Genomic DNA, 19,710 nt, shown 5'->3' with positions numbered 1-19,710 from the left:
TTTAAAAAGTGTGTCCTGTGTGCCCTCTGCCACCCGCCCGCCTCACCGAGTGTGCCGAGAGAGCGGGACGCTGTGGTTAAGTACATATGTTAAGTATTCATACTCAATAAATGGGCTTTCCTTCTCTCCTGCCGAAGCAAACATTAAATTCTAAGACCAAGCAAGGTCAAAAACTGGCCGACCCACCGGGGGAGCAGCAGCCCTAGGAAGAGGTGCTGAGAAGCCGACTGGGATCATTGCTCTGTTTGGTGGGGATTCCCTCCCGACTTCAGTAAGAATAGAGCTGGTCGCCTGGTTCCCAGCCTTCCTTCTCAACAGGGTATGGATCACAAGTGTGCATGATGAAGGTCATCTGTTGGATGTCATAAACTCAGGCTTTTCTAAGGTAATAAAGAACTAATGAGTTGCAACAGCAGTAAAGGCTAAATTAGTGATTAAAGATGAAAAATAATCAAAAGGCACTCCCACAGGGGTTAGTCCTAGTCCCAACATTACTCAACACAGTCATTAATTACTTGAAAGTAAATAAGTAATAAAACACCTAAGAGTGGAAGTTTGGCTTCCACAGTGAGACAGGACAGTAGATGAGCACAGCCTGCATGGCTTTGGCAAACTGGGTCTACTCATCCAATGCCTGTAAATAAAACCAAGCATAAAAGACATATTTTATTTAAGCATTCTTGCTTTCACCAGAACCAAAACTGCCCAGCTTCCTACCTACTTTGCCTTGTGCTTTGTGGTTCACTGAGTTTTTAAAGGAATTGGACAAACGCCATTGGGGTGCACACACACTGTTGGCTATCAAAGCATCGTTGCAGGGTCAGTACCTTGTGAACATCCCACCTTGCACTGCCAATAGTTGCCATCACAAACTGCTGTTAGACAACAAAGAATGTCCATGAGCTACAAGGCTGAACAGTAGCTCTTTGGTGTCCCATGAACCCATACTGAAGACTGACCCATGCTAAACCACTCATGACAGCACACCCTGGACGCCCCTTGTCTCTTAGAAGCTGAGGTCATGCTACCACTTTTCCAAAGGTCTGCACACAGTTTCATGTCCATAAGATCCAGGAAAACCATCATGTTTCACTGAAAGATCGTCTGTGTACACTGGAAAAGTAGCTTTTCATAGTTGCAGTCACTTTGCTGTTGAAATTTTTTCATATTCAGAATGTGAAAAAACCAAAACACCACAAAATACAAGTAAACAAATCCACAAATAATTTCTGCTACAAGACCTCATCTCGCACATAATCTCTAGTAAAACCCACAGTCACTAATAAATTTTGAGCATCCATTTAATGTAACAGAGAGCCTGTGACAGCAATGGTTCTTGACTTTTAATATTAATATGAAGGATGGATAAAACATGCACTTCTTTTCCTTACCACATCAATAAAATAAATTATAAAGCTTAATTACCTTTTCAATATTCCTGTTTATATTTTAAAGACTTACATTTACAGTCGAAAAAAAATCTGTTTACCACAAGATGAGGTAAACATTCTGCTATTATTAACCTGCACTTTTAAAGTATTGTAGTTAGTGTGACACTTTGCAGAAAACCAGTCATTTAATCAGTTGAATAAATTCTCCACAAAATGTCTAGTGCTTTGTATTCAAACTACTGTTTAATTCAGGACATTTTATGTTTGTTTTCCTCAATGTAAGAACCTCAGACTGGAGAATCTTATGAGTATTTCCTATTTCTTATAGAGATAAGTCTGCTTATCTGAGAAGAACAAGTGTAATATATTTAACATATTTGTAAGGTATTGTTCCTTTTGAAAATAGAATTGTCTTTAAGCTAAATACTATTCCAAAACTAAGATGCATCGAAATACGATTGTGAGGTTGTAATTTAAAAAACTATTTTCCAGTATGATTCTGTTACTAACAATAATTAAAGCATCTATTGTTTTAAGAATTACTATTTTCCAGTAGCAGAAACAAATAATCAGGATGGTATATATTTAAAAAAAAATAACTGTAACTGTTATTAAGTTCTATATTCATAAGAATTAATTTCAGCTGTGCAGTTGCTTCACATGAGGAGATGCTGTCAGCCTAACCAAGAGCAAAAAGAAAATAACATGACCCATATTCTACAACGTAAGTGAATTAAACATGAATACTACAGGGCATAAGGGAAGCCAGTCATCAAAGCACAGAGAGACTGTTACTAAGAGTGAGAAGGATCTTCTCTTCTGCTCAGAATCAAAATATAAATGCAAGGCAACATTCTTGGCAAGAAAACAAATACTCTCCACCAGGAAAAGTTTAAAAAAATAAAAAAATGTTCAAGTAATACACCAAACAGTAACATGTATTTTTCAGTTATTAAATAGGCATAGCCTCCTTCTATACAGACAGATCACATCTATGTAGTAGCTAAATAAATACAAAACTCCCAGTGCTGTCATCTTTTGACAAGCATGTTTTACAAAGCAGCATAAGAAGCACAAAGTCCTCTTGTAATTAAAACCAAGCATCCTTCTGTTAAAACATAACCACAGTTCTTATTGATTGCTTTCTGAGTAGTACTGGCATTCTAGCCTGGCAGCCAGTCAGGCTGATAATACTCCATTAAGCAAGTCTGGAACAGTCACAACCAGTGACAGACCTCTTCCATCCATCTACAAGCCATCCTTTAGCCAAAACTAACAAAGCACGTAAGCACAGATGCAGAGAAGAAACAGGATTCAAGGAGGGCCCTGGTCTTTGAACACTGGCCAGATCAGTGTACATGTTTTAACTTGCAAGATGAGCATAGGCACCATGAAGTCAAATGAAACCTCCCCAGGTAGATATGGCCCATCTTGGGTATTCTGTGACCAAGGTGAGCCTGATCACATTTTCAGTGCTTTGCTAGCTCAAGGCCTGTCATGTGTTCTGTTTTGACATATCTTGAAATTTTGGTGAGATATACAAAGTACATTTGGACAGAAGTTACAGCACAGCAGCAAAGCTTTCAGCTGTTTCAGGCACATGAGTGTGACTAGATACAGAATTATAAGTTGTCTAGCCATACAAGGCCTAAAGAGAGAAAGTATTAAAAATGAACAAGCCTCAAGGGACAGTGGTATATATTTTGTTGGGAGGCAAGGAAGCTGGAGGAAAGCTGAGAAGGTGAATTTTTCCAGGTAAGGGATGGCAAGGTGCCATCCTTTATCAAGGATGGTTGCTTAAACTAGCCAAGACAAACTGGCCAAACTGGTGCACATTCAGCAAACACAACTACTGGCCTCTACCAAGCAGATAATGACAAATTTGAATTTTGGAAAGTCTCTCTCTTCAGAGCAGATAAAGATTAAGGAAACTAAAAGATATTCATTCTAGCAGAAGCAATTTTAACCTTCTCAATGCTGTTCAGCTGATTCAAAAGGAATCTAGCAAAACTTTTTTTTAGATTATGTTTGTCGTGCAAACTACATAAAAAGTGGGTGAGGAAGAAAAGCTGATCTGCATTTCAACTTTAAAGTATTTCTGCACTCAGGACTTAAGTTGTTCTATGTATGTTAACACAAATTCACACACTAATGGAGTGCAGAAGACAGTGGATCACTCTAAGTGTTGTTTAGGGAGCACCTACCAAATCAGAATTATAATCCCCATCTAAAAGAAATACAAACAGGGATAAACAAATAATCCGTTGAACTTCCCCAAATGCGAACATTTTCCTACTATGTTTGACAGTGCAGACTACACTCCCCATTTCTTTCTGATCCTTGGTTTGTAATGCAATATGTAATTCTATCAAATTTTTAATTGTCCTTCTGAAAACACTTCCAATTCCATTTTTATCGAGAAAAAGCTTAAATTACTGGAGTAAATTGCCTTTACAGTATTTGATTTTCTTATTCTTCCATGGCTTAAGAATATTTTTAGAAACATGTACTCTGAAGAAAAAAACACACAATACTGAGTTGGCATTCACATTCTAAAACAGAAGTGCCTATTTTAGTTATGCTTTTTAAAACCACATTAAAATACTTCCAGGGAAATCCCACCACTAACGTGTTTTACAACACTGCCTTCTAGAGAGAGAATCTTGCTCCTATTTCAGTGAGTTGCATATGCTGAATGCATTGTACCTTTTCAGCAAAGGCTGGGACACCAGCCACTGATATGTCTGCCTTCTATATTAAGTGCAACCTCAGGGAGAGGCTCAAAACCAAATCTGCCAGCTGTCCAGATTGTTTATGCTCAGGAAGGCATTCAGAGCTGTGTTTAGAGTAAGTCATACAGCAACTCAGGGTGAAAAACCCAAGTATCGTCAAGCTCTCCAGAGTACTCATGGCACCTGTTTTTGCAGGGTGTACACATCTACCTGTGGTGTGTGTGTCCTGAGGTATCCTATCTATTCCTGCAGTGGTTTTGCCTGGCTGAGAGTTGGTATACAAGATGGACTTCATAGTGGATGCCAGCATACAAGAATGTGTCCCCCTTAACATAAGAGGCTAGTAGATACGCTCCAACTCGATGAAGATGTAAAAAGCTGGGGCTTACTCACTCTTCAGGGTCTTCCCAAGGCTCTCCTTACAAGTCTAAGCTTCTGAGACCTATCAAGCTTTCATTTAATTCAATATTCAGCTAGTTGTGGAAAGGAAAGATTAAGGAATGTATAAAAGGAGGGGGACCAGAAACTGAAGGGTATGTTAGTTATTGTAGGGAAAATCCCTCTGAAATCCCAAAAAGAAATTTAATCTTTTAGCTTAATACTAATCATTAAATGCCACGCATGAAAAAACAGTGCCATTTAAGTCAAGGCAAAAATTTACTTACATATTTTTCTTTCTAAAATTTCAAAGGTGAACTGAACAGTTGAGATAATGAACCTTGAAAATAATTATATTCATCGCCTGGCAGTCTCTCAGTGATTCTGCCGTTGTCCAGTGATGGTTTACTGAGAGTTAACCTGGCTGTGAGAACACTAAAAAAGTTTTAAGGAAAAGATAAAAACTCTTCCTTACATCTCAACTTATTTACTATAGTAAATTAATGGTATTTTTTTCTTATATGTATATAAATTTAAAAAGCAAAAGCTGTGACAGTAGCAAAGCTTGAATGACTATGTTCTGGTATCAAAATTTGTAAACCTTAATTTCCAATGAATTATCACTCTGTTGTTTGCCTTTTTTTTTAAGAGGAGGTCCATTTTTTGTCTAAATCTTGGTTTAAATATTTTCTTTACTTTCCTGATTACTTTTAGCATTTTTAAATGCTTATTTTGATCAACAGGAAAAGCTGACTACCAAGAAGAAGTGGTTTTAAGTCTGTTCTTGTAGTTCCTTGTCTTGTTCTCCATTCCAACATGATCATTTTATTTTTTACATTTATAATAAAATGCAAGATGAACACAGCACAGTGAGATACTTTTTGCAATGTACATATCAATCACATTATGTTAAAATTTGCTTTCTGGAACACTGACTGCTGTGTACAGCCTAAAGGAACAATTCTTGTTAAAAAAAATATTATTTTTCACTAGAACAAGCAAATTGAATAAACTTTTTTTAAAAAGAGTTTGTCAGGGAAGTCAGTGAAATGCACTGACACTGTACCACAGTTTTGTGTGCCAGATATGCGAACGCTGTTGACTCCAGTCAGTATTTTACTGCTAATTTATTGTTCTTCATTATTGTTCTATACTAAAATGCTTCTCAGATTTGGAACATGTATATAAATAGACTCACTCAACATGCCCAAAAGTCAGTTGGCATAAGGTTGCACAGGGAGGCCCTGACTATAGGCCCCTTTCCATTCCTGTTGCAATGCTCCTCAGTATTGGAACTTTTCCCTAATCTCCTACATTTGGAACTCCAGAGCCCAGATTTGATAATTTTCTGAGAATACCACAAAGCTCCTTTTCTCCTGCTTATTAAAGCTGCTGGTAAGAATGTAACTCAGGTCAGAGATGAGATTTAAGGTAGTCCTTTCTGCAAAATTTTCATTTTTTCAAGAGGCACTTAACAGTACAACAGCAGAAGGCTCCTTAAATATGTATTTTTACAATCTGAAGAAAAAGCAAATGTTGAATAGATAGATACCCTATGCTCTCAGAAGTTCTCAAAATCTGACAAAAATGAAATGTTTTAGGTTATTTTTTCCATCTTTTGCTGTATTGTTCTGGCATGCCAATGAAAAAGTGGTATTTGGCATTGTGCAAATAAATACTTAGCATTGAAGAACAGAAATTAAGAGGCCAAGGCTAGTTACTGTGCATTACAGCTGTTTTGAAATTGTATCAAATGCTTTTCATGATTCATGGGAGGAAAAAAGGGAAGTAGCATAAAGTCAACAAAAGAATCCATGTAAAACAGAGATTTACAAAACCACTAGTATTAAGTGTTTGATGTTGTCAGCTGACAGCACTTGCTAGATTGCTGCACCTTAATATGGTTCACTGACATCTGCCTGTGTTTTGTCGTTTGCTTTAGTAAACTGTATAGTTAACCAAGGGACACACCTTAACCAAATGGTTTGTTCAGACTACAAAGAAGAAAAATATTCTGAAAGAAACGGATTAACCCTTGACTCCCATTCCTTTGAAATAACACATTTCACCTCAAAGATTACAGAAAAGGAATCTCTATATTTGAATGTATCCTTAAATATCTCCTTTTCTTTCACAGCCAACAGTCCTACAAAAAGATCAGCCACAGCAGGAAGCAGGTCTGTGAGTGGTGCAGAAGAGAGAGGGATGCTCAGACCAGTGACCAGGTTGAGTACAGATACTTCTCAGTTTTAAGTGCCTAGCTGCTGTGCACAGATGAAACATGCAGGAAGTCACACCAGTGACCAAAACTGATAAGCAGAGGAATTCTAGCTTCCTCCATGCTAACTAGATGAGAAAGCAACTTAGTCTTTGAATGATACTATCTATGTACAGCACTGTGGCCTTCATCTGAGATACACAATGTCATTTAAAGCAGTATGTAAAAGGTTAAGCCTGTATCTACACCAATTCAGTATCTGAACAGGGCCTACAGGAAAGCTGGGGAGGGACTTTCTCCAAGGGTAGTGACTAGACAAGGGGTACTGACTATAAACTGGAGGAAGGGAGATTTAGGTTAGACATTAGGGAGAAATTATTTATTGTGAGTGTTGAGACATTGGACCAGGTTGCCCAGGAAGTTGTGGAAGCACCATCCCTGGAAGTGCTGAAGGGCAGGTTGGATGGGGCTCTGAGCAACCTGGTCTGGTGGGAGGTGTCCCTGCCCATGGCAGAGTGGTTGGAATTAGATGACCTTTAAGTCTCTTCCAACCCAAACTATTCTATGATTCTACGATTCTAAAACTGATATACAGAGTACAAGCTTTTGCAGATAGCAAATTTGTTAAACTGTTAAGCTCTACTCTCAATATACCAGCTAAAGCAAACTTACTTCAGTAACAACTTTGCACTCAGTCCCTCCTAAAAAGACAAAAATGGGAAAATGGAAAGTATTTCAGGATCTAGCCCACATATTCCAGAATACTGTAAACATTTAGTTTAGTAATCACTTATTAGTTGTAATTTTAAAAAGCCGTTTTGTTCTTTTTACAGTTTTTTTCTTGCTGCTTTAATTTAAACTATGAAAAGGAAGAGGAAAATAGCATGGAGTTTGAAATGCTCTTTCTCACAGACACCAAAAAAATACATTCATTATTAATATATCTTTGCAGCAAGTGTACTGAATAATCAGCATTTATCACTTGCAGGTGACCCCTTATCATATGGGCCACCAACACATCATAAATTAATTGCCAAAAGATTTTAAAGTCAGATAACTGTTGGTTTAATTTTAACTAACAAGTATCATACTGCCACGGCTGCCTGTGTGTGAATCTACAAGCCAACATCGTGAAGTGCCAGAGTGTCTCTACTAAAAGATCAGGACAGGCAGTAACACTGACTCATTTCTTATGGTATTCTGCTCCAAGGTTTTCATGAGACCAAAGCAGAAAAATCATTCCAAATAGAAAGGAAAGGAAAACTGGGAATGCCAGCCAGCATTTGCTTTCTCAGATGACTGTGAACTAAACTCCTTTTGGTTAGTCATACACAGATTCTTGTCATTCCCTTCATAAACTCTTCTCAGAAAAACCTAAGTAACACAAAAGCCTAAGCAACATAAAAATTATGCCCAATAATTAATAACCAGAAACTTCTGACAGAACTCAAACACTCTCTTGCTACAGATCAACAGCCTCCCAGTTTTAATATTGATGTAAACAAATGATTCTGCCAGTTTTCCATTGGCCTCCAATATGAGATGAGATTAAATACTAGAGTTAATTAAAATAATGCAAGCCTAATTATACTGCTTACCCAACAGATTCAAACATTAACAGTATATACTTACAGAATTCACACCAAAATACATGCATTTTTAAATAAATCAATGTCATTACTTATAAGAGTATTGATAACACTTAATCTAATGTTACGTATACCTGGAAGAAATAAAAAGTAAAGTAAGAACAAGTGAGGCAAAGCTTGTGCATTATGAATTCCTATCACGTCTCTATAGAAAGATGTAGAAGTGATATCTACTTAATATAAAGATGGTAACACTGTAAGTGCATAATTTGAAACTCCTCCTAGAAATCTAGGAAGTCAAAAGTGAGCTAACAGTTAGGAGAAATTTTCTGGAAGGTTCTCAAAAAAGCCAGCTAGCACTACACCTAAAAGACTTCCTTGTATCTTCATCTAGAAACTTGCTTATTGTCTTTCAGTCTCAGTTTTAAAGATTTATAACTATGAGGGAAGTGTGTTCTGGAATTTTACTTTCATGTATGAACAGCTATTCTATTTGTACAAAAATTGTATCATTTTGAGAAAAATACTTTCACTCTTAAAAAGGAATTGAAGAATTAGAGTCTTGACCAAGATGTTTATCTTAACTAGGTACAACATAAGTAACTGAGTGGGCATTTTGAAATATTTCTTTACTCCAAGGACACAGTGATATTTAAAAAGGTGGAAAAAAGGGAATGCGATTCTGTATTTGTTGTCAGAACAAAACGAGGATACAGTATCTACCAAGTCAAAGAACTGTACAAACTACAAGGGATGTTTCCCTCTAGGTGAAGGGAAACAGATACCTGTTTTCATCCTTAGCAATGATAAATTTGGCTTGGAGACAGAATAAATCACTGGTTACACCTTAAGTATCTGCTCTGATTTTTAAATTGGTGCTTTATACTAATTGATAAAACAGAATTTTAATTACAGTGTTAAACATGAACTTTCTATTTAAGTACTAATGAAGCTTTTATGTAAGAATGCAAATGATAGCATAGCCTGAAAATTAAGCACATATACAAAAGGTAGTAACAACATGCAACAATCAAAAAATGGACATTCATAAACATGTCAGTATATGAGACTCTCCAAACTGCTTCCAAAGAAAAAGGAACATTTCAATGAATCATGTACTAACAATGCAGAAGAAAACGAACATCTGGGCTGTGCTCAGTCCAAAGCCCATCACAGGGAATCCACTGTGCAACCACCAGAAAGTAGCTTTGATACGTGTCAAGGTATTAAATGAGTCCCATGGTCAAAAGCGGTCCACATTTATTCAATGCTTTTCCGGTGTGCTTTTTCTTAACCTCCTCCATGGGAACACCACCACCTTATGTGGCTAAACTGATTATAAGGTTTCCAGCAAGAAAAAGAGATGCTTAAAAGGAGCATACGCAGAGATGTATATATATGTATCAAACCTATATACTGCTAACTTGTCACAAATACCAAAAAAACCCCAAGCACTGAATAGAGTATTTAGACAGCAATTATGTGTCTGCATCCAAAAACTGAATAAAACCCACATTCTCTACTACTGGCTAGCAGTAGGAGTAGTCATGTTTAGAACTGGCTGTTTGAAAGCCTGGACTCCATCTTCTTAGGATCCAGATCCTATGATAAACCAGATATTCTGTATATTTCTGTAACAAAAAAATATATGAGAAGTTCTTACTAGATAACTAGTTAACTTGGTAACTGCAAGACAACTAGAAGATGTAAATGTCTGAGGTAACAGCTAGTCCAGATTATAGATGGTAATTGAAATATTTGGAGATTCACATCTCTACATCATGGGTAGTGTATCAGGAAAGGAAATTACAATGTATAGAAAAAAGAATTCACCCATAATAAAGATGACAAAGAATTCAAGATATGCTTCTAAAAGAGTACATCTGTAAGTATTTTTGCAATGTAAAATAATCATTGCTTTTGCTTGCTTTCATGTGTTTATCGTCATATGATTACAACCATGTCATTTTCTTTTGCGCTTTAATTCTATATTAACTCTTCCTAGTACTTCTTTTCACCAAAGAATGGTTATATATGTCTAGATTAAAAAATCTATAAAAAGCAAAGGTCCCATCGTAAAAAATTATATCTTCACATTGATATAATGCAACTGCAGTACAGTATTAAAAATAACATTTTTAATATTAAAGATACACTAAGAAGTCTCCTCTCCTGTCAAAGGTTGTATAACAGACTAATAAAGTGATGTGAATTGTTAACATCCAATGTGTTTTGTGTTTGCAATATGAGAGATAGGAATGGGGAGGGAAAACTATAGGGCTTGCCTGCATTTGAAAGATAAGACAGATTAACACTGGTTGGGAATTTTAAAGTACTAAGAGCAGTTTCTGAATAATTCCATATGTGAACACTGTTATTTTGGAATAAAAGTGCTTTGTTCCTGTTCAGCTTGACCCACTTTCCAAGTGTATTTAATTAGGAACAGTTTTATGTGTAAGAAAGCCTTTTGTTTATTCTCTTGATTAAAGCAATAAAGTTCAGTATCTACAGTTTCTGACTCAAAGCAACTTAAATGTTTTTAAAAAATAAACAAGCTATGGAAACAGTGCCTAGGTATTAAAATACAATTGTGGCATTTTCACTGTTTCCCTAAATAAGTGATTTCAAAGGTAAAAGGTTTTTTAAACAGGCTGCAGCCAACAATTACTTTCTGCACTAATGTGTAGGCTGTGGATAGTTACTCAGAATTCTTTAAGACAAATCTGCTCTTTGCAGAACACGAAGTTACAGCAGAGATTTTTAAAGTCATATGCCAAAGGGTCAACAACAAGGGAGTCTGTTCTTCTTATACTCATAGCTGAGCCAAATCCAGGTGAACAAAATCCATGGTACCAACTCGAGCTGTTCAGCTCAGCACTTTCCAACCACATTAACCCAGATACCTGCTCAGAACACAAGCAGCATGAATCCACACGGACGCAGAAGATACAGTGGAAGTGGGTTTAGAAACTTGAAAAATGGGAAGCCTAACTTTGTGTGTCTGCAAGTATGTCTAATAAGTATGCATGTTTGACCTAGGCTTGGTACCACAGCTTTGGCCACATAAACTTCCTCACCTACTGCTGCTTGTGTAGAAATTAGTACCTTGTTAAACACTATAGCATCAGCCTAGAGACAGCAGCCAACATCTGAGCAGCAGGAAGAACAGCTTTGTTAAACACTGCCATCTCCACCTGATCCTGAGTGTTCCTCGTCTGTGGCACAACACAAAACAAGCAGGGTTCCTTAAACCACTAAAGTAATATCAGAGTGTTTATGACATAAGTGGTTAACACATTTCATCTTGCAATGGAACAGATGAGGAACGCTCACATTGCACGAAAGGCAGCATTAAAAAATTAGCTCTTACGCCTTGCTCAGCCATTTATTATCAGCTGTAAAAGGCAAGGTTTAGCACTGTTCTGCCTACAGTGGTCTTATCCTAACCCACAGGCTCTGGTAAATTTTCAGACTGTGGGATCGGAGGATTAAATCCAATGCTGGACTGTCCCCAGCTGGATGGCTGAAAATAGGGACTCACATGCCGACTCAGACATAGTTTGCTTAGAAGAAACAGAAACTTCTCACCAGTGTAATAAAGTAAAATGTTTATGAATTGTATGTTGCACCCTCCCAGAAAGTCCTCTATACTGCTTGAGTGACACCCTCCAATGGGTCATACCCAACAGATCCATGTAACTGTCCTGAAAACAAAGAGGTGGTGCAGATTACGCTTCCGTCATTGAATCTTAATTCAGCTTTTAAACATTTTATCTTCATTTGAAAAATAGAAGACTGCATGCTATGTATTTAGCAAGTACTGTGATTGCCCTTGCTTGTTTAAGAACAGACTAAAACTTCAAGTAATGTGGCAGGCTACAGTTAAGTCAATAATGTCATGTTTTAGCTTGGATGATGTAAGCAAACTTTTACTTCTTCTACAGCTTCCATAAGTAACAGTGCATTGCTGCTTTCTAGAGAACAAGAAATGACACAATCTGCCACATCAATGCTGCTTTGAAGTGTGTCACGTTTTATCTTGAAATTACTTTTACAAATACTAGGGCCTTAAAAAATATTTTATGTGGAGTCTAGATTAAAAAGCCTACTGGAAATTATCACCTGTTCCTATTTGTTCCTTGTCCTTTATGAACTGGAAAGCCCAGAATTGGATGCAGTATTCCAGATGTGGCCTGACCAGGGTAGAATAAAGGGGGAGGATGACCTCCTTTGACTTACTGGTCACACTCTTCTTAATACAGCCCAGAATGGCATTCACCTGCTTGGCCATGAGGGAACATTGTTGGCTCATGGTTGGGGTGTTGTCCACCAGAACCCCGAGGTCCTTCTCCCCAGAGCTGCTCTCCAGCAGGCCAGCCCCCAGCCTGTACTGATACATGAGGTTGTTCCTTCCCCTTGCCTTTGTTGAATTTTGTTAAGTTTCTTCCTGCTCAACTCTTCAGCCTCTCCAGGTCATGCTGGAGGCAGCACAGCCTTCTGGTGTGTCAGCCACCCTCCCAGTTTTGTATCATCAGCAAACTTGCTAGCGGTGTACACTATTCCTTCATCCAGGTCATTGATGAATATATTGAGCAGGGCCGGACGCAGTACTCATGTAAAAATAATTCACAGAATTCTGTTTGGACTGTGAAAACAATACTCCCCATAAATTCTCTATGTATTGTCACACCAGGATTGAGTTAAAGCCAAAGAAGCACCTGATTCTTGCTTTGAATACCAGTTGATTGACTGCTGTTATAAACCACTTGATGGGACTCAGATTCCAAAGACAGTTGAATGACTGACTGTCTCATTTTAGCATTCTGAGATGTCAGTAACAAGACAAGCTCAAGAAGAGAGATTTAAACAAATGTTCAGAAAACACATTGTCAAGATCTACCAAATATACTACTGAACAGCTTTTATTTGTAACGAGCTATTTACCAAACTCCTTAATCAGATACATATTACCAATATTTCTGAAGTATATTTGTGAATAGCAGTTTCACCCAAATGAAGAATGTTATACCATGTTCAATAATCTTCTATTTTCTCTTTCTCTAAGCATTTGGATGCACATAAATAATATTTGTACATGTACAGAAGATATTAGTTATATACTCAGATGTAAACATAACTATGAGACATGCATAACAGAAGGTAATAAATATTATAGTACGTTTAGAGAAAGAGAGATAGAGAGAGATATCGATCTGTATAAATATATCCCTTCCATTTTGACTGGTCTGGATTTTGCAATAGTATTGTCACCAGTTTAAACAGACATCTTACACTTGTTTTCCTCTGTACAGCTTTTAATTTGTTTTGTAATAATCTCCCTAAGCTAAATAAGCAGCCTTTGGTGTAAACAGAAACATCAACAGCAATTAGCATTTGCAAAGTACCTGACATGTTTAAAGTATTGTGTAAGTATTTAAACACAAGTCCTCAAATCAGTCCTCAGGATCACTGAGCACTTCCACCAGCAATGCTGTACCCATAGAGAAACACACTGCCACAAGGCAGAAAACAAGTTACCACCAAAGTCCTGAAACCAGGACTAACTTTTAATAAATAGTGGTATTTACACAAAGCTAATCCAAACAAAAGAAATTCAGAAGTAGTACATGAACACCCTTTGTCTGCAACATAGTGTTAGTTTTCTAGCATTAAGAATGAAACAATCCAGATTTTGAGGAAGAGCAGATAAGGCAGCACATATAACCTGCCTATTAACCAGATACAATCTTTATGATGGAGAAAAAAACAGTATGTGCTTAGGAAAAATTTAGTATAATGCGATTCATGTGATTTTTTGTCAATCATAAGCCTTTAAAAGATGGATCTTCCCTTCAAAATTTAGCTCAACTAGAAGAAGTACCTGGATCAGAAGTTTTCCTTTTATTTTATGTTCATCATATTTTGAAGGCTTTGCAGAATTTGGTGATGGACACGGTATTTTCATAAGGTCTTCATCTTCTTGAAATTTCTTAGTCTTTAACAATTTATCTTCATAACCAACAGAAGTTTTCATCTTTTCAAGATTTTTTTGTATTTAGGGATGTATCTTCATAAGAAATAGAGGTCTTCATCTTTCTGAGTTTCCTTATTGCTTAAGGATGAAGACAGGACTCTCTTTTAAAACTGACTACACAAGAAAAGATTCCAATGAAGACATTTCTATTCAGCTAGTTGGGGTGGCTGTGGACTTGAAAGATTTCCCTGATGTCGCATGTTTTGTTCCTTCTTTCTGAGGATATGACCATTCCTTGGTCCTGAATATTTTCATTACTAAGGCCAGTATGCTTTGGAGTGGAAAATGTTAGATCCATTGAATAATTTGCTTGTTGGAATGATTTTGGTCACTTTTATTTTTTTTTTTTTAATATTTCTCCTTACTACCAGAAATCTGGAAAATGTTCCAAGGTGTATGATAAATTTATCATAGTCTTTAAGTATGCAAGCTATTATTAAGGCTCCTTGTAAAAGTTTTCTTTCCTACTATTAGAGGATTCACACAAAAACAGATGTTCTCTTTTCCCTTAGTGGGTCAAAGTTAAGACTGCTTTATTAGGTTTTATTAAGACTGTCCATATTCTTGTTGATACGGAGCTATTGCTCACTGACAACATGACAAATAAGAGTTTTGCCCTTCAGCATGAAATTCAGTACTCCATGTCTTCCAACACTACTACCTTCAACCTTTGACATGACTGCAGAAAAAAAAGCAACCAAAAACCAAAAACATAAAAACAAGCTGCACCAGTACAAAGAAGAAAAAATATGAACAGACCTCTAAAGCCAATGACCTGTTCCCTGCTATATTTTGAGACTCATCTCTAACATGACATTTATGTAAGAATCAGCCCCATTATGACAGATGAAAAAAGCAATTAATATAAAAAAAAGTTCCTTTTGCTGTATTACTGCTTGACCACCTTCCCATGTCATCTGACTATCACCTACTGAGAACTAATAATTACAGAGAGGTTTATTGTACAAGCCATTATCCTGTAGTCTCTCAGATGGCTGATCTTCTATGTGTACCACCTGAAGTTCTAGCTATACTTAACTTGCAGCAGAAATGAGAAGATAAGCCTAGACTATAAGTCACAGAGTTGTGAAGTTTCTGTTCAGATAAAGAAGGAGGACACAACTGTGATTTCTACCATTGTAATAATCTATGCATGGTGTCTGTACAATTATAGAGTCTGGATGGTATTCTGTTTTACCACTGAAATTCTCTCTGTATATTAGTCCAAGTAAGGTCACATCTTTGCCAAACCAGAGACATTTCATTTAGCTTTAATAATCTATAATTGCCTCGTCTAATCTAACTTAGTCACACAGGGAGATGAGCAACTCTGGAGAGTGGTACATCACACTTAACAGTTTAGGATGAGAAATGGAACTGGATTGTGGAGATGGATAGTTTAACATAAACTCTAGCTGTCAGAAGGAAGCACTGCACAGTGTTGCTGGAGAGCCAAGATTGAAGGGCAGACCTTTGTCAGACTCCATGGACATTATAGTAAGAATCACCAAACATACACTCCAGAAAAAATGGCTTTTCAAGCATATAACTTATAAACACAATTGATGTCAGAGAAGTAAAGATGTACTTACCAAAAACAATAGAGGACTCACAGTAGTAGTAACCATTCGGTTGCTTTTTTTTCAACATAGAGCAAAGATCTAGGCGCCGCAAGGTTTCATCTCCAAAATAATGGCTTTTAAAATCTTCATACAGGCATGAGTCAATTTTTTTCACCTTTCAATAGCAACATAAAATTCAGTTAGGTATTCTACTAGAAGATTGAATTTTGTTGTTTAATTCCAATAATTTTCATTTTAATCAGAGGTATAGTTAGGATGGAAAACTACTGCAAAAAGAATACTGAAAGAATAATGTGCCGAACCTTCTGTTATAGTTAAGCACTGCCTGCTGCATAACTTAAACAAGGAAATATAGTGCCATTACACCTTTTTTCTATTCCTCCCTCTTCAGTCCTGTATGAAACAAATTGACAAACACAATGCTAAAACTGCTTTCGCTTCCAGTGGTTTGCAACCCTCTTCATGGAACATGTAACTGGAAATTATTCTTGCTGTCATCACTGGGAATGCGGCTACAAGGAAGAATCTAAAATGTTCAATGGGGGCAGTTTTCTGGGTCTTTAAAATCACCAAACACAAAAATGTGGTTGTTTTGCATATACAAAGTGGAACAACTTAAATGTTCTACAAGGCTGTTTTCAGAAAATCTTATTTCAGTAGTTAAGAGAATAGGGCTTCTTATTCCATCATATTTTCAATAAAAATAAATTATCTCTGCAGAAAGTCAATCTTTCACTTCCAACATACCTCAGAATAATGCTGTTTGCTTTTTAAAAATTGTTACTGTGTGCTAAAGGATGTTAGGAACAACTGCTGCCTCCAGCAGCTCCATCACAGGGCTGCCTGGCTGTTGCAGCCCAGGGGACTCAGGGCCCCAGGACCCAGCCCAGGGCCTCTGATGAATGTACCTGCTACTTTCATGTCCCAGAGACGCATAGACATGCTCAGAGTACACAGACATGACTGGCTACACAGGCTGGCCCCAAAAAAGGACCGCCCTCTTCCCGCATAGACATGCTCAGAGTACACAGACATGACTGGCTACACAGGCTGCCACAAACAAGGCACTGCCTTCTACAGCACCCACATATATGAATCACATGAGACACAGGTGTGAACTGCCCCCAGCAGAGACAGAAGGTCACTAGTGCAGGTGTGCACAGGACACTCCAGGTTCACAAGCACATGAATGTTTGTGCATCCCCCAAGCATCACTGTGACCTTTCTGACCACCTGGCACCTCTGTCCACCCCATGTGTCCACTTGCTCGTTGGTCCAGCTTGAGGTTAGGTTAGGTAATGAACACCTAAACCTCTCATGCACACCCAGTTTGGGGAAGATAGAGATGTCTGTCCCCAGCAGCCAGCATCCAGTACACCAGTTTGGTCAGACAAGCATGCCCAACAGCCCTATTTTACACAGAATCTGCCCCTTTTTACCTCCCATTCTGCCTACTCTTCCTTTGTTCCTCCCCAACCCCTTCCCTTGAACATCCTCTATCTGTTTGAACAGTACCACCAACCCCACCAACACCCTGGACACCCCCAGCTGCTGCAAAGTCCTGTTTTTTCTGAAATTTCTTGCCAGCCTATCAATTAGTGTGACTGAGGACGTTTTTCTCTTCGTTTTGCCTATTATGTTTACAGGTTTGTGTCTATGTATATATATTTTTATGGCTTCATCCTTTTCCTTCCCATTTAATTTACAAGGTCCTCAACCAGATAATTCTACTGAAATGAACAGCCCCACACTCCACATGCCCTTATCAATCTGTGTGGCTGACCAGCTTCCACTCTTGCTACTGCCTCCCATATCCTAGGATGGTCAGGTTTATGCCTCTGTACATGTTGTTTAGGGCTTCCTCCTTTTTTTAGTATCCTCTTCTGTACTGAAAAGGTCCCTCACTAGACATCCTAAAGGGTGAGACAGACTGTCTCCTTCCTAGCGCTCTTACACTGCATCTGTCCATCTGAGCACCCCACTTGCTTGTGGTGGTTCATTTCTAATTGCTTGAGTAAGTACCTGTACATTTGGTTCTCTAAAGTCTAATACAGAGACTTTTGGTCCCCTTTACTAAATTAGACTTTCAGTGTGCTAAAGTCTAATTAAGGGAAGGTCAGAAGTGTCTTCCCATTATTTCCTTACTTTCTGAAACGATGACATCTAGTGGAGGATACTCTTCATTTCGGGTATACAACTTAAAGACATCTGTATTCCAGCCTCACTGTCATTATTTAAAATCTATTTAATTAATCTATTTAATTCTATGGCTAGATTAGCCTTAATGTACTCTTGGTTATTTTAAAATTAAATCACAATTCTTTGCTTTTTGGCTGACAGTTCATTGAAATACATTTAGACATTAACCAGTAATTTAAAAAAAAGACCTTTTCAGCCTGGAGAATAATTGTCAAAATGTGAAGCCCTGAGTACTTGTGGAACAAAATGAGGAAAAGATCAGAATCACCACTTCATGCTTCAATAAAAAAATAGCAGTTACAAGAGGTTGGGATGTTGTTTGTCAAAAACAGATTGGTAAGGACTGAATCAAACGATGAATGCTCAGGAATTGAGTTATGCTCGTGATACACTACTGAAAAGCAGTCAGGGGAAAACTGTGATATTTTTAGTAACTTGGCGCAATTTCTGGAGTGCTGTTTGTAATGAGATGTGAAAGGATGACACATGGCAGGTGCATGGGAAGGTCACATTTATCTCTTGATTGCAAGGGTCTGGAGCAGTAAAGATGAAAGAGGAGCTGTTACCACTTGAGCAAGTTACAGATGTTGATTAAGAAATATGCTATAATTGAGGAAGGGTGAGAAACGGGAGTATTTGAGAGGCCATTTTGAAGTGTTTGGTGCTGTAAGGGGAAGAGGAAGACTCCTACCTCTCGAGGAAGCATTATAATGAATGCATGCACGTGAAGGGACATGGTTGTGTAATGTCGGCCTGGAGAGGCATTGCATATGGAGCTCTTGCAGACTGGCAGAACACCAAGGAGTGAGCAATTGGAAGCCCTGTCGGGTCTGTTAACTGTCTGTACCACCTCTGTATGCAGGTGGGGTCCATCCTGCCATCCCCAGCCTGCAGTTAAACCCTCCAGCTGCGTGGAGTCTGTGTGGCTGCTGTCAGCAGGCAGCCAAGCAGTGTTTGCCCCTTCGTGGAACCCAGGGGAAGAAGGTAGAACCAGGATCAAGAAGGTTCAAGTGATGACAGGCTTTATCAGACTGCAAAACAAGGTGTAGAACACCCTCTTGCACACAGCTTCAGTCTCCATGTAGCAGAACCCACAGCCAAAATGCCCAGCTCCCAGCACCACATAACCAGCTCTCCAAGCATGAGGGCTGCATCTGAAGATTCATTTACAGTTGCTCAAAGTAGCTTCCCTTAATAGTGAGCTGCAGAAGCTGCAACAGGTGAAGAGGTGACCAGCTGGGGAGCCTGGCAGCGGGCAGGGATGGCCACAAATCCTGCTGGAGCACTGGCAGGTGATGCAGAGGCAGCTCAAGGAGATGCTACGTGGGAGCAGATGCCTGACATCCCTTCCCAGCCAGCAGGCTGGGCTGTTCAGGGGGCTTCTTCCAACAGCCTCCTCTTCTTCCCCCTCAGCGCAGGGCTCCCTTCCGGGGCTGCGGGGAGGAGGCTGAGCCCTGTGGAGCTGGGAGGCCGCTCGGGAGGCTGCGGGTCCATGCCCTGCGTGACGGCAGGGGCTCGTGGCCAGGACAGGGCTCCTGTGGGCGGCCGGGGCTGAGGGCAGCGCGGCAGGGCAGGACGGCGGCCCC

General features: G+C 38.6%; 1 protein-coding gene across 1 annotated transcript in view; it reads right to left on the bottom strand.

The window, feature by feature from the left end:
* The window catches only part of AKAP7 (A kinase (PRKA) anchor protein 7), a 76,329-nt gene that overhangs the window by 27,288 nt on the left and 29,331 nt on the right, over window positions 1–19,710 (bottom strand). The window contains exon 7 of the mRNA XM_009999125.1: window positions 15,935–16,079. Within this exon, the coding sequence (XP_009997427.1) occupies window positions 15,935–16,079 (145 nt within the window). The remainder of the gene's footprint in view (window positions 1–15,934; window positions 16,080–19,710) is intronic.

The sequence above is a fragment of the Chaetura pelagica genome, unplaced genomic scaffold, assembly GCF_000747805.2.
Source record: "Chaetura pelagica isolate M959 unplaced genomic scaffold, ChaPel_1.0 scaffold90, whole genome shotgun sequence".
Lineage (NCBI taxonomy): Eukaryota > Metazoa > Chordata > Aves > Apodiformes > Apodidae > Chaetura > Chaetura pelagica.
The sequence above is the reverse complement of the archived record's forward strand: the minus strand, read 5'-3'. Positions and strand labels throughout refer to the sequence as shown.